The sequence below is a fragment of the Salvelinus alpinus genome, chromosome 30 (assembly GCF_045679555.1).
Source record: "Salvelinus alpinus chromosome 30, SLU_Salpinus.1, whole genome shotgun sequence".
NCBI lineage: Eukaryota > Metazoa > Chordata > Actinopteri > Salmoniformes > Salmonidae > Salvelinus > Salvelinus alpinus.
This window is the reverse complement of record NC_092115.1, coordinates 21,446,779-21,463,393: the sequence shown is the minus strand read 5'-3', so window position 1 is coordinate 21,463,393 and position 16,615 is coordinate 21,446,779. Positions and strand designations below refer to the sequence as shown.

Genomic DNA, 16,615 nt, shown 5'->3' with positions numbered 1-16,615 from the left:
CTTTAGTTTAAATATCTCTAGTAAATTCCAATCTTATCAGTGGTGTTGAACTCGTGAGCAGAGAAGTGATAAGGGTTCTGTGGGCAGAATATTAAGAATATTAATGCCCTTCTGTCATGATGAATGTCCTCATCTCAAAGTTTCACTAGTGCCTCCTGTCATAAATCTCCTCTGTGTCCCAAATGGCACTTTATTCCCTATATACATAGGGGCTCCGTTTGAAAGTAGTGCACTATAAAGGGAACAGGGTACCATTTTGGAGTCCCAATTAATATTGGGACGTGGCTGGTGTTTAAGGAGACTTAATGGAAGCCACTGGCGTGGAAAGAGAAACTGTCACCCGCTGTCTCTGTGATAGATAGGACAATTCTCAATATTAACACCTACACATCACTGTCAACCACTTTATGCTACAATTGAGGCCATTTGTTGATCAATTAATCAGGTAATAGACCTCCCCCTGCTGTATTTCGCTCCACTCTGTTTCTCGCTCTCTCTCACTCTCTGAGACTCTGCAGGCCAATTTCCCTCTGAGTTAGCCTAGGAAAACTCAGTCAAGTAGAATGTAAAAGTTGAGAGCTAAACATTTTGAGTTTTTATCAGAAGAGAGTTGGAGAGAATGGCAGAGTTGATCACCATTAGTAGTTTACTAGTTATTATCTCTGGGGGAACTGTTTGAATGTGTCCCAAATGGCAATATATTACTACTTTTAACCAGATCCAATAGGGCTCTGGTTAAAAGGAGTGCATTAGGGAATAGGGTGCCATTTGGGATGCACACGTAGAAATACCCAAATCGAAGCCATTTTGGTAAAATTGTCTGCTGATCCCATTTATATTTCAGGTTTGGTAAACATCGCAAGGACGGAGAGAAAATTGAGCGTAAAGTGTCAAGCAAGTGGAGGCCGGAAGAGCTGCACGCCTCAGAGGAAGAAACACTGAGGATGAGACTGGAGCAGGAGAGGTCAGTGTCTGTCTACACACACCATTTTGTAATAGATGTTTTATTGGTATAGAGACTGACAGGACAGTTAAAAAATAGATGTTTTGTGGTGGGACTGGGATTCAATCCCACACGAATACAAGCGTAATGTGCTGAAAGGCATTGGGAGGTGCTACCCACTAGACCAACCCCAGGACACGAGCTACACTCAGTCTAATGAAGGATATGGCAGGAGGGCAATGTGCCAGTCATTTGGGCACCAGGTTATAAATGCCGAAGCGTATTACTGAACAAACACACATACATACAGTTTAAGTCGGAAGTTTACGTACACTTAGGTTGGAGTCATTAAAACTTGTTTTTCAACTGCTCCACAAATTTCTTGTTAACAAACTATAGTTTTGGGAAGTTGGTTGGGACATCTACTTTGTGCATGACACAAGTAATTTTTCCAACAATTGTTTACAGACAGATTATTTCACTTACAATTCAATGTATCACAATTCCAGTGGGTCGAAGTTGACACTGCCTTTAAACAGCTTGGAAAATTCCAGAAAATGATGTCATGGCTTTAAAAGCTTCTGATAGGCTAATTGACATAATTTGAGTCAATTGGAGGTGTGCCTGTAGATGTATTTCAAGGCCTACCTTCAAACTCAGTGCCTCTTTGCTTGACATCATGGGATAATCAAAATAAATCAAGTCTGGTTCATTCTTGGGAGCAATTTCCAGACGCCTGAAGGTACCACGTTCATCTGTACAAACAATAGTACGCAAGTATAAATACCATGGGACCACGCAGCCGTCATACCGCTCAGGAAGGAGACGTGTTCTGTCTCCTAGAGATGAGCGTACTTTGGTGAGAAAAGTGCAAATCAATCCCAGAACAACAGCAAAGGACCTTGTGAAGATGCTGAAGGAAACAGGTACAAAAGTATCTATATCCACAGTAAAACGAGGATATATCAACATAACCTGAAAGGCCGCTCAGCAAGGAAGAAGACACTGCTCCAAAACCGCCATAAAAAAGCCAGACTACGGTTTGCAACTGCACATGGGGACAAAGATCGTACTTCTTGGAGAAATGTCCTCTGGTCTGATGAAACAAAAATAGAACTATTTGGCCATAATGACCATTGTTATGTTTGGAGGAAAATGGGGATGCTTTGTTCCCAACTGTGCTTCACAGTTGGGAACACCATCCCAACTGTGAAGCACAGGGTTGGCAGCATCATGTTGTTGGGGGTGCTTTGCTGCAGGAGGGACTGGTGCACTTCACAAAATAGATAGCATCATGAGGGAAGAAAATGATGTGGATATATTGAAGCAACATCTCAAGACATCAGTCAGGAAGTTAAAGCTTGGTTGCAAATGGGTCTTCCAAATGGACAATGACCCCAAGCATACTTCCAAAGTTGTGGCAAAATAGCTTAAGGACAACTAAGTCAAGGTATTGGAGTGGCCATCACAAAGCCCTGACCTCAATCCTGTCGTAAATTTGTGGGCAGAACTGAAAAAGCGTGTGCGAGCAAGGAGGCCTACAAACCTGACTCAGTTACACCAGCTCTGTCAGAAGAAATGGGCCAAAATTCACCCAACTTATTGTGGAAGGCTACCTGAAATGTTTGACCCAAGTTTCACAATTTAATGGCAGTGCTACCAAATACTAATTGAGTGTATGTAAACTTCTGACCCACTGGGAATGTGATGAAAGAAATGAAAGCTGAAATAAATCGCACACTACTATTATTCTGACATTTCACATTCTTAAAATAAAGTGGTGATCCTAACTGACCTAAGACAGGGAATTTTTACTTTGATTAAATATCAGGAATGGTGAAAAACTGAGTTTAAATGTATTTGGCAAAGGTGTATGTACACTTCCGACTTCAACTGTATATGTGTTTTAGGTGCATGATCACTGCCCCTAAAACATGGTATTTAACACTTGTATTTCACATTATTAGAAAGTTCAGATATCGGTTTTGAGGGCGATTATTCACATTGTGATAACACCCTATAATGTTGAGTAATAACTGGTTTGACAAAATGCAACTGAATATTGCGATGTTCTCACCTATTTATGACATGTTGTTGTGTGCTTACGCTGCTTCCTCTCCTCTCCAACTACTGCATTTGGGACACAACCATGGATTCCTCAAAATAAAAATGGTGTTTTTAGTAGTACTTAGGCCCCATACAGTAAATTATACTACTAGAGGTCAAATAGGTTTTTGCACAAGACATGGCTGTCACTGAAATGTACCATTGATGCAAAACTAAACTAAAGCCATTAACAGGGCTTTCTGGTCAGTCACATAGTATTTTCTGTTTCTACCAGGAGCCAAAGAAAGTTCAAGGGTCAACATATTGGGAAGCCTCACTGAAAGAGCCTGCTCTGTCTTGGTTCCCCGGCCTGTCTTACTTTGCTCTGTCTCAATGACTCCATCCTTTTCTGTGATCCCACAAGTCAACTAAAAGCAACATCCACACATACGCAAGAGACCGGGTGAGAGTCCCAGTGGCACCCTATTCCCTATATAGTTGCCCTGGTCTAAAGTAGTGCACTATATTGGGAATAGGGTGCTATTTGGGATGCAACCAAAGAATAGAGAAAGGGAGTGTGTTGTTGGTGCTTGATGTACCCTACTGCAGCACTGAGTGTTTCCTTTGATTTACCCTCTATTAAAGGACTGAAAGTTTTGGGGGCAATCATTGACATGAGAGCTTCTTTTGAAGCCCAGATATTTAGTGCCCTGGCTGTGGGTGATAATGATCACACTCATCACAACACTTCCATTTCTACTTATCATGTCATTACAGTGCTGATGCACAGCCAATCACTTGGACATGGAGACCAAATCAAAGGAACTGCCATTATAAATTCACATCAACAAAATAGCTCCCTCTGCTTTGGGCTCTCGGCTAATAAGTGTTGCAGATTATGGATTCAGAAGGAAATATACTGCAAGGTGAATCGATGCACAATTTATTTAGATCATAAGCAATGGCTATACTTATGTTAATGATCTTGTCATGAAATACCGAGAGTTGAGACACCCAGAAATCATTATGATCAGACCTATAGGAAACACTTGTATGAATAAATCTGGCGTGACTTACTGTCAATTCAGATTTACTGTAGTAGCCATTATTGAAGATAAACTATATATACAAAAGTATGTAGATACCCCTTCAAATTAGTGGATTTGGTTCTTTCAGCCACACCCGTTGCTGACAGGTGTAGAAAATCGAGCACACAGCACGCAATCTCCATAGATAAACATTGGCAATAGAATGGCCTTACTGAAGAGCTCAGTGACTTTCAACATGGCACCGTCATAGGATGCAATAAGTCAGTTCGTCAAATTTCTGCCTTGCTAGAGCTGCTCTGACCAACTGTAAGTGCTGTTATTTTGAAGTGGAAACGTCTCGGAGCAACAACAGCTCAGCCGCAAAGTGGTAGGCCACACGAGCTCACAGAACGGGACCACTGAGTGCTGAAGCACGTAGCGTATAAAAATCATCTGTCCTCGGTTGCAACACTGATTACCGAGTTCCAAACTGCCTCTGGAAGCAACATCAGCACAATAACTGTTCGTCGGGAGCGTCATGAAATGGGTGTCCATGGCGGGGCCGCACACCACCATGCGCAATGCCAAGTGTCAGCTGGAGTGGTGTAAAGCTCGCCGCCATTGGACTGGAGTGATGAATCACGCTTCACCATCTGGCATTCTGACGGACAAATCTGGGTTACCTACCTGCCCGAATGCATAGTGCTAACTGTAACGTTTGGTAGAGGAGGAATAATGGTCTGGGGCGGTTTTTCATGGTTCGGGCTAGGCCCCTTAGTTCCGGTGAAGAGAAATCGTAACGCTACAGCATACAATGACATTCTAGACAATTCTGTGCTTCCAACTTTGTGGCAGTTTGGGGAAGGCCTTTTTCTTGTTTCAGCATGACAATGCCCCTGTGCACATAGCGAGGTCCATACAGAAATGGTTGTGGAAGAACTTGACTGAACTTGACTGGCCTGCACAGAGCCCTGACCTCAACCCCATCCAACACCTTTGGGATTAATTGGAACGCCGACTGTGAGCCAGGCCTAATCGCCCAACATCAGTGCCCGACCTCACTAATGCTCTTGTGGCTGAATGGAAGCAAGTCCCCGCAGCAATGTTCCAACATTTAGTGGAAAGCCTTCCTAGAAGAGTGCCTCTTATGGCAGCAAAGGGGGAACCAACTCCTTATTAATGCCCATGATTTTGCAATAAAGATGTTCGACAAGCAGGTATCCACATACTTTTGGTCATGGAGTATATATCTGCATCACTGTGGTATATAGGTCTCTGCATTAAACACAAAATGTCCTCTGTACATTTTTGATCACATTCATTACTAATCTCTAGATGGATCTCAAGTTACAGTAAGTCAGTGTGAGTGTTTCATCAATCATGCTTCATTTCTTATCCAGATGAAACACTTGTATTCTCAGTGTGATATCTACCTACTCCTCCACCCCTCTCTCTACAGACCATTCCTTGGTGAACAGCTAAGGTATTCATTTTAAGTGCAAGGAGGGAGTACCTCAACGAGCACATAATTACAGCTACGCCAATTATCAACCTTTAAACTAGCAATTATCATCCCCTTGCTTCTCTCTGGGCCTCTTTACTGCCGGGGAACGAGGGAAAGAGAAAGGAGGACAGACAGGTTTGTCTCGTCTAGCACTCAACAGGGAAATCTAAATAATTATGCCTCAAGAAATGTGCATAATGAAATGGTAAGTCAAAAGGGTTTTCCATTTAAGTGTGAAATAAAATAGTCATTATACGGGGAAAAATGTCTCCATAAAGGCAGTAATATTTCCCTGATGAGCTTGAAAAGAGCTCATCACATATTCCAGGCAGTCGCTGAGATGAATAGACTATGCAATCTTTTGAATAATATTATGTTTAGGATTTTTTGGGGGGAACACAGTCCTCTTATAACACATTAGCACTGTAGCCTGCCCTGAGTGAAGACACGCTAAAGCTTGTATGTAGACTCAGCGAATATCTACATTACCAGAAGGAAACGGGCTCTTGAGAGATCTTTCTTTAAACCGGGAGAAAACAAGGTTTGTGTTGGGAGTGTAGTAAGCTAGTGATGGGAAACACTGTGCTGCTGATGAGGGCAGACATGGCAATCTGCTCCCTCAGAAGCCTTTCCATGGAAGGGAGGTGGAGGGGTCACCAATGCTATGTTCTTAGCAGGCTAGCTACACCGACGGAATGAATTTGTCTCCTTACAACAGCAGCTGCCTTGACATGAAAGCCTGTACAATTTCAATCCCTACATCTTCTGAAAGAACCACTACAGCAGAATTGGCTTCCTCAAATTCAAGCTCTGTTTACCTTGTACCACAAAAATGCTAATTGTTCCCAAATCCATTCAAATGAGATATTCTATCTAGAGAATAGCAAGTGCCAACACATGTCATAATCCTGAGCCTCTATCCAAATGGGCCAGCCAGAAAGAAGGACTGAGTTAACCGTTGGACCAAACAATGGCCTCAGCCCTGACATGTTTCTGTGAGGAAACCCTCCGAGGTCTTAATGATTGGCCTTGATGAGAGATGGAAATATCTCTACTTGGCAAAGAGTAGGTGGCTAGGAGCTATAATGGGTTCTATACTAGGGAAGGAGGGGGGAGTAGATGGAATAAGAACCAGGGTTGGTGAGAGGCCTTTCCTTATTTTCCACCCAGAACACAATGTTCCATTGTGTTCACTGTGTAACGATAATGTGATGTCCCTTGGTGACAGCAGTGGAAAAAGTACCCAATTGTCGTACTTGAGTAAAAGTAAACATACTTGAGTCATTTTCTATAAAAAGTAAGTCACCCAGTAAAATACTACTTGAGTAAAAGTATTAGGTTTTAAATATACCTAGTTGCGCTAAGTAGAAATAGTTCTGCCATATTATGGTTACTAGAACTCTAGTAGTTTGCTAATTTTAATTTTGTTACAAAATAAGCTAGTATAGTGTAGAGAATCATTGTACCATCAATCACTGTGAAATATATTTTCAAAAACCAAAAATGTTGTTTTAGCTGTTTTGAAGCTGGTGTACGAAACCAAAAGTAAAAGACGCAAAACTAAAGAACGGGAAGCATAGAAATAGTGCACATAGAACAGATATACCCCTTCTTAGACTTGTTTTCAAGTAGTGATCAATCTATAACTCACATTGCTCTGTGAATTTTGTCTGATCGCCCAAAAAGTTACATATTGATTTAAGTATCAAATGTTAATGTCATTGCTAAAATATACTCCAGTAAAAGTATAAAAAAATTAAAATTGCTTATTAACCAAACGGCACTTTTTTTTCTTCTTTTTTTTTTATGGATAGCAAGGGGCACACTCCAACACTGACATAATTTACAAACAAAGCATGTGTGTTTAGTGAGTCCGTCGGATCAGTGGAAGTACAGGTGTTCAGGGATGTTCTCTATAAAAGTGCGTGAAATGGACCATTTTCCTGTCCTGCCAAGTGTTCAAAATGTAACGAGTACTTTTGTGTGTCAGGAAAAATTTATAGAGTAAAAAGTATATTTTCTTTAGGAATTTAGTGAAGTAAAAGTTGTCAAATATAAATAGTAAAGTTCAGATACTCCCCAAAAATAGCTTAAGTAGTATTTTTACTTAAGTACTTTACACCCCTGCTTGGTGGTAAAAGCTACACAATAATGATAAAACATACTGAATGAAAGGAATTTGGGATTAGATGTATACATAATATATTCCTGACAGTTGATTCACCAGACAGAAGCTTGTCGGTGTCCCAAATGGTACCATATTCCCTATATTGTGCACTACTTTTGACCAGGCCTAGTGCACTATATGGGGAATATGGTGCCATTTAGGACTCACTAAACAATTCCGTTTTTTCTGTCTAGCTGTGAAGAGAAGGCCCTGACCCTCACCTGAGGAGTAAATTCATACAGGCAGTCAATTAGAGGTGGATTTTCTCTAGCCTCTGGCCTTGACCAATCAATATGTGTTTTACCGGAGGAATTGCAAATCCCAACTGATCCTTGGGAAAGGAACTGCCATTACAGATCAGACATTGATTAGGTTAAAGTTTCTGCTTCTCCACCCTTCCCAAGGTAGCCTACTCAGACCGCCACAGAATTTCTAACTATTTCACTGCAGCAGTGGAAAGTTTACACGAGGGTTTAAAAATACATAAGTGTTATAGAAAGAAGGGCAGCCGCCTTTTACAATAAGGATGTAAAAATGTTTGTCTCAAATGCACCCTATTCACTGTATAGGGCTCTGGTCAAAAGCTGTACACTATATAGGGAAGCCTACCAGACAAGCTAAATTCCTTCAAAGCTCGCTTTGAGGCAAGCAACACTGAACCATGCATAAGAGCACTAGCTGTTTCGGATGACTGGGATCACGCTCTCCGTAGCCGATATGAGTAAGACCTTTTAAACAGGTTAACATTCATAAGGCCGCAGACCCAGACTGATTACCAGGACTGCGTACTCAAACACACCAACACAGTCATGAAGAAGGCACAACAATGCTTCTTCCCCCTCAAGAGGCTGAAAAGATTTGGCATGGGCCTTCAGATCCTCAAAGTTATACAGCTGCACAATGGAGAGTATCTATTTTATTTTTTATTTTATTTCGTGGTATCCAATTATTAGTAGTTACTGTCTTGTCTCATCGCTACAACTCCCGTACGGGCTCGGGAGAGACGAAGGTCGAGAGCCATGCGTCCTCCGAAACACAACCCAACCAAGCCACACTGCTTCTTAACACAGCACGCATCCAACCCGGAAGTCAGCCACACCAATGTGTCGGAGGAAACGCCGTACACCTAGCAACCTGGTCAGCGTGCACTGCGCCCCGCCCGCCACAGGAGTCGCTAGTGCGCGATGAGACAAGGATATCCCTACCGGCCTAACCCGGACGACGCTAGGCCAATTGTGCGTCGCCCCCATGGACCTCCCGGTCGCGGCCGACTGCGACAGAGCCTGGGCTCGAACCCAGAGTCTCTGGTGGCACAGCCTTAGACCACTGCGCCACCCGGGAGGCCCACAATTGAGAGTATCTTGACTGGCTGCATCACCGCTTGATATGGCGACTGCTTGGCATCCGACCGCAAGGCACTACATAGGGTAGTGCGTACGGCTAAGTACATCACTGGGGCCAAGCTCCCTGCCACCCAGGACCTATATGCCAGGCGGTGTCAGGAAGGCCCTAAAAATTGTCAGACTCCAGCCACCAAAGTCATAGACTTTTCTTTATGATACCGCTCGGCAAACGGTACCGGAGCGCCAAGTCTGGGACTAAAAAGGCTCCTGAACAGCTTCTACCCCCAAGCCATAAGACCACTGAACAGCTAATCAAATGGGCTTCCCGGACTATTTGCATAGATTTTTTTTTTTGTACTGGCTCTATGCACTCTGACTGGACTCTACCCACACAGTCACACATTCTACACAGTCTACATAGATACTACATATGCTTACACACACAAAACATACACATGCATATTGACTCCACACAGACACTTTTTAAAACTCTTTCACACTGTTCACACATGCTGCTGCAACTGTTTATTTGTTTATAATCTATCCTGATTGCCTAGTCACTTTTACCCCTACCTACATGTACATATTACCTCAATCACCTCAGCTACCTTGTACCCCAGCACATTGACTCTGTACTGGAAGTCCTTGTACACTGAGTATATAAAAAATGAAGAACAACTGCTCTTGCCATGACATATAGACTGATCAGGTGAATCCAGGTGAAAGCTTTGGTCCCTTGTTGATGTCACTTGTTAAATCCACTTCAATTGGTGTAGATGAAGGGGAGGAGACAGGTTAAAGAAGGATTTTTAAGCCTTGAGACAATTGAGATATGTGTGCCATTCAGAGGGTGAATGGGTAAGACAAAAGATTTAAGTGCCTTTGAACAGGGTATTGTAGTAGGTGACAGCCGTACCGGTTTGTGTCAAGAACTGCAATGCTTCTGGGTTTTTCATGCTCAACAGTTTCCCGTGTGTATCAAGAATGGTCCACTACCCAAAGGACATTCAGCCCACTTGACACAACTGTGGCAAGTATTGAAGTCAACATAGGCCAGCTTCACTGTAGAATGCTTTCGACACCTTGTAGAGTCCATGCCCTGACGAATTGAGGATGTTCTGCGGGCAAAAGGGGGGTGCAAATGTTTGGTATACTCTGTATATAGCCTCATTATTTTATTGTTACTATTTCCTTTTGTGCTCATTTTCTTTTTAATTTGGCATTGTCTGGAAAGGGCTCGTAAGTAAGCATTTCACAGTAAAGTCCTACACCTGTTGCATTCAGTGCATGTGTCAAATACATTTGATTTCAATAGGGTGTCATCCACAGTTTTCCTTTTGAATCCATAAAGAAACATTCCCTGTCTCCTTTCCTCCAGGATCCAGCTTAAGACCCAGGAGCTACGGGAGCGGCAGGCACGGGAGAGGGACTACGCTGAGATCCTGGACATCAACCTAAGCCGAGACGAGGAGCACCCCTATGCCGGCATCGGGCCCCTGGACACGTCCCTGGGCAGCGGGCACAGCCATCCCCAAAGCCCCCGAGACAACGACCACCACCACCAAGACTCGTCCCTCTACACACAAGTCGGCAAGGCCCGCAACGCAAACGGACGCCCTCCCTCCGCCGACAGGTAGGGGGCCGAGGGTCGGTCCTACGCTATGAGGGACAGAACTGGGTTTAAATACTTTGGTCATTTGCTCAATCCTACCAGGAGTGGCAGATGGGCAGGGTTGGTTTTTGAACCCGGGGCTGATGAAGAGAGGTAGTAATACCACTATCAAGCACTATTAACTAGCACTTCTGCCTGGTACATTGTTTTTATGGACCAATTCATCGTGCTAAAGACCATCGTTCAAGCCTCAGTGGTGTTGAAGAACTCATTCCGTTATAGGTAAAATAGTATCTTGCTGTGCCTAAGTAACGCTAGGCCAAACACTGTTGCACTGAAGTGTCTTAGTCCAGTCAACACACCTCACCCCAGGAAAATAACCTCCGCAATGAAAGGCAGTTAAATATCACCACTCTACTGACAGGGACTCACTGGTGATTACCTTGGTCCTGGGGGGAAGGAAGGCAACATTTCTACATTTTCACTTACATTTTCACTTCCTGTTGCATGTTCATAAAATGCGTCCCAAATGGCACCCTATTTCCTACATAGCTGCGCTTTTACTTTTATAGGCCCTGGTCAAAAGTAGTGCACTATATAGAGAATATAGTGCTGGTTTAGGACTCAGCCATACTGTAGATAAACCGTTTGGGACTCAGAATCGAAGTCTGGTCCTCAGGCTGATCCGGTTTACTTTCCTTTAGGTTTGGCATCTGTCAATCATCTCACACCATTCCCTAGACTGTTGTGGAATGGAAGATATTTTCATTTTACCAACTTCAACTTTCAACTTAATTGTCCCAGATTGGTTTTACAACAATACTCCAACATATAATCGTACATCAATGATCTGTATTCATTCATACTCAGTGTGACAGTACTGTACATCACACATGAAGCTATGAGAAACCATAAGCCTGTGTGCCCTCTGTCTACAGCAGTAGTCAGTGTCTGCGTCCCAAATGTTACCCTATTCCCTATAGTGCACAACTTTTGACCAGGTATTTGTGCACTACATCGGGAATATGGTACCATTTGGGACGCTGACCCAATATTACAGTGCCATTTGGGACGCAGCACCAGTATTAAATTGTAAGTCTGTATGGCCTGAAGCGTATTACAGAATGAATTATGTGATTTCTCTAGCCAAAGAGAATACAGGGTGTTATTTCACATGTTCCTATACTCACAGCAGTGTGTATATTATTAATGCTGTATGTAGTATTGATTTATAAATGATTGTGCTGCCACAGTATTAGTGTTCTGTTATACAGGTAAATGCCAAAATAAAGGAAACATAGTGTCAACATAGTGTCTTCATTGGGTGTTGAGCCAGAACAGTTTCAATACACCGTGGCATAGTTTCTACAAGTGTCTGGAACCCTATTGGAGGGATGCGATACCATTCTTCCACGAGAAAACGCTCTCTCAGGCACCGCTCCAGAATCTCCTATAAGTGTTCAGTTGGGTTGAGATCAGGTGACAGATGGCCATAGCATATGGTTTACATCCTTTTCATGCTAATTAAACCATTCAGTGACCACTTGTGGATGGGGGCATTGTCATCCTATGGGGGCATAGCCATGGTACCCAAAATAATGGCCTACCCAGCATTTTTATACATGACCCTAAGCATGATGGGATGTTAATTACCTTAGGAATCACAGCTGTGTAGAAGCACTTGCTTTCAATATACTTTGTATCCCTTATTTACTCAAGTGTTTCCTTAATTTTGGCAGTTACCTGTAGTTCTAGAGCGAGGATGTGAGAAGAAGTGAATAGCATTACCATGCACTGCTGCTGTTGAACGAGACTAGCAATATCATAGAGCACTTGTTCAATAAACAGTCAAGGACTTCATGTTTGTGTTCATGATGCACCACAACGATTCAGCTCCATAGAGAAAGGTGTAGAGTTCCGGGAAATTCTCTACACCGCCAATGTGGGGGCCTCTAAAATGTTATCTAAAATTCCACCAGGCCGACCGCGCCCATTGCCACGCCCACCTACTAAGCCCTTTTTTGATCGAGGAAAAAACCCTGACTTCTACTATGTAGTTCAGGGCTAATGCTATGATTGAGAGACTGATTTAGTTATTGATATGTGACCCACAATATATCTACTCATGTCCATGGCACTAATACCTACGGTATGTGTTACTATGATAATGGTGGACATTGGACAGTCATACCCTGTATTACAGTGAGGGGTGATGTGCTGTCTAAACTGCCCTTGTCCATCTCCAAATGTGAAAGCCAGAATAGTGCAGCTAGGGGCCTAGTCTCCTCCCTCATTCATTCCTCTTAGAGCTAGAACATCACCCATTGCCCTTTTTGTCTGCTTGGCAGAGAAGGAAAACAAACCTGCAGCTGCATAAATATACAGTGGAATTCATTTTCTAATTGCCTACAGTAGTTGCTTGCAAAACTACGGACCATCAGAACTTTCAATTTAACTGTGCAGCGTAAAATTAGTCTGCCAGGAGCTTCATGAAACCCAGAGGAGAAGTCAGCCATTTCCTCCACCCTGAGAACCATGACTGACTTCTGTCAACTCAATCATATTGTTGCAACAGGCGGAGTCTTAAATGGCACCCTATTTCCTATATAGTGCACTACTTCTGACCAGGGCCTGGTCAAAAGTAGTGCACTATGGTCAAAAGTAGTGCACTATATAGGGAATAGGGTTCCATTTGAGACGCAGCCATACTGGTGCAACATAGTTGAAACAGCATAGAGCTTTTTTGTGGAGTTCATAGGCATTGGTACTGTGTATTAGCCTACAGTATGGAAGTGCAACATGGCTGGGCTAGTATGAGCTGCCTGGTAAAGGATTTATAGAGTGAGTGAAAGAAAATTATTTATGTTGAATTTACTCTGTTTGTTGTGCAGTAATTGTTATTTTGGTAGGGGTCGTATATTTATTGTATTGGCGGTACCGTAGCTGTAAGTTAAGAATATTCTCTCTCTGTGAGCTAGTCCTTCATGGTCCTCTGCCAAATTGCATAACCTCTCCTGGATATTGTGGTTGGTCCTACTTGCCCTCTCCGTCTGCCAAAGAAAATATTGTGCAAAGCCCAAACTTCTCAGTAACCTTTTCCCACAATTACTGTGTATATTTCACAAGGTCTTGAGTTCAAATTTGACATCTGGTAACATTTGTCATAACCTTGTAAGTCCTAAGCCCCCAAATAGACTGAAAATGCAATTATGTACTTGGCAACAACTGTGTTGGCCATAACAATGTAGTCTACTTTAGTGAGAACCACAGAGCACTGGGAGAATTCTGGGATTTGAACAGCAACAAAGCGGTCACCCAACACTTTTTTTGGTAAACAGCTGAGGAACTGGGCTGAAGTAATGTAACAACTCTCAAATTCATAGACCATCCATGAGATCAAAAATACCCCATGTCCAAAAAAAGGATGTTCCAATCCCTGTTTGCCCCTTTAATGTGTTCAAGAGAGGTGGGCTTTCATTGGTGTATATATCGTGAATTCCTCAAATGCAGTGTTCCATCACATGATGGAGTTTAAACTAGTGAATTATCTCCTGTATCTGTATTGTGTTATCCCCTCCAGGAGAATAGAGACCCTGGTTGAATGCTCCCTCCGTGGGATTTCATGTGATTTGATTCCCCTTCTCTGTGGCTGTTATTATTGAATCTGCTCTATTATGTTCATTTAGGCCTGTAAGAAAAAGCCCTTGGAGCAAAGCAACATATAGGAGTGGTCACATCGAGTCACAAACACACCCAAAGCATTATATGAAACAGCTAGCCAAGCAGCATCTGTGAGGCAGTCACAAATGGCACCCTATTCCCTATATAGTGTCTGGTCTAAAGTAGTGCACTAGTGACATTTGGATTGTATAATGAGGTTCTGGGAGCCTGATAAGGCCCTACACTGAGTAACATCACACCACGGGGGACACTTCAACCTTGATCCGACTGCTCAGCTTTGCAGATGAATAGAAAAGGCAGTTGAATGTGGGACCACTCAGGGGGGTGTGTGTGTGTGTGTGTGTGTGTGTGCGCGCCCGCATCAGAGGGCAATTAATTCCCACATAAAACGTGGGTAAACACACTGGTAATCCCCCTTTATTCAGACAGAGTGCTTTCAGATACCCAACAGGAGTCCCTCAAGTCTCTCTCTCACACACACACATACACGCCACAGATTCTACCACCTACGATGATGGGGAAAGAATGGGTGTTGTGGAAAACCAAACTGTTAAGAGAAACCGTGAAATCGGTAAGAATGTGTTGAGAGAAAGTCACTGTAGTTGAAATAGTGTTACTAAAACAGCAGGCTGAATAAGCTGTAGACACTACACACAAACCTCATCTGTCATTTAAAACGATACGTTCATTTGATAAACTATAATCCAACGTTTGACCTCTTGCTAATGTCTTTATCTGCTGATTATCAATCTGGTTTTTACGAACGTTCCAAATGGCATGCTATTTCCAATATAGTGCACTACTTTTGCCGTGCCCTATGGGGTCTGGTCAAAAGTAGTGCAATATATTTGAAGTACCGGTGGCATTTGGGACGCAGACAGAATATATAGCTGATGTACTCTTGGACCCGTTACTGTAATTAACGGTTTATTACAGAGTCTTTACTCAGTAAACCATCGTGTGATGTATTAGGTAATATCAGTGACTGTTGTTTAAATATGTGGCTGCAGATTTTAACGATCAGCTACTATCATCTCCCATCTGCTCTTCTGTGACAGTCATCCCTTAGTTAATCTATAGGGGAGACATGCCATTCTGTTCTCTGCCTAATCCAGGGCTCCTTCCTGGCCAACAACCTCTGGGGAGGCAGGACTGGACTCTGTATGATTCTATAGAAATCCTGTCTAGGTTTGCAAAATCCTGCTTACTTTCCCAAAATGCCTAGGTTTTCCAGAAATCCTGGTTGGAGGGTTTTGGATTTCCTGCGGTTTCTCTCCTGATTCCGTAAATCTTCCAACCGGGATTTAGAGAGAACCTGGGAATTTGGGAAAAGTTACTGGAATTGTGCAGCTCTAATCCTGTCTGAATGTGGGAGAGTATAACTCTATGGCCATTGCCTTCATCTCGTTTGTTTTCACTGTTCTGGCTAGGTTGTTGGTGTTTTCTACAGCTTAGTGCCAGTACTAAAAAGGTGTCGATGCTCTTATTTACCTTGACAACATCAAGGTCTAAAGCTGAAGAGAAGGCTGTGTGAATGTGAGTGGGATGGGTGAGAATGTCACACTATTCCCTATACAGTTCACTTCTTTTGACCAGTAGTGGCACCCTATAGGGAGTAGGGTGCTATTTCAGGATGCTGCCTGTGTCTCCTATCCTTCCCTACTAACATATGATAAGCCTCAAATCTGTTTACTGTATCTGTCTGTCTGTTTTCATGCTGGATCAGAATTACTCCTGTTTCTATCACACACACAGTAATGTACAGTAAATCAGGTTAGAGCCCTCCAATATGCTGCTGTTTAGTCAACCCTGAGGTTTTTTTTTAGGATGATCATGTTAAAGGACTGGTGCTTTCAGTAATAGCCAGCTAAATTAGGACATCGCAGACAGCAATTTTTTGTATTATTTATTTAATCTAGACTTTATTGAAATGTATGGAATACTGAGATGAGTACAGTTTACCAAAATGATTTTATTATCCTAATGAAATGTAGGCTTAAGGGATGGACGCTAAAGCCCCACTGAAACTAAATGGTGGAATACCATTACAGTATGTATTCCCTCAGTGCCCGTGGATTTTCTATCTTGTCATTTTATTTGAAGGCTGCTCCATTTGTGAATGATGTGGCTTACTGTTCAGTGCAGGACCCTACCCAGAGAGACAGAACTCCTCTGGGGGTTGGATAATGCATCTGAACCCAGACATCTGATTATCAAAGAACCTTTGGCTCAGTGTGGCGTGTATACACACACACACACACACACACACACACACACACACACACACACAC

General features: G+C 42.8%; 1 protein-coding gene across 7 annotated transcripts in view; it reads left to right on the top strand.

The window, feature by feature from the left end:
- LOC139559760 (partitioning defective 3 homolog) overlaps positions 1-16,615 on the top strand; it is a 231,359-nt gene that overhangs the window by 164,490 nt on the left and 50,254 nt on the right. For all 7 annotated transcript variants that reach the window (XM_071376099.1, XM_071376095.1, XM_071376094.1 and 4 more), the window contains 2 exons: positions 845-964; positions 10,410-10,664. In XM_071376099.1, the coding sequence (XP_071232200.1) occupies positions 845-964; positions 10,410-10,664 (375 nt within the window). The remainder of the gene's footprint in view (positions 1-844; positions 965-10,409; positions 10,665-16,615) is intronic.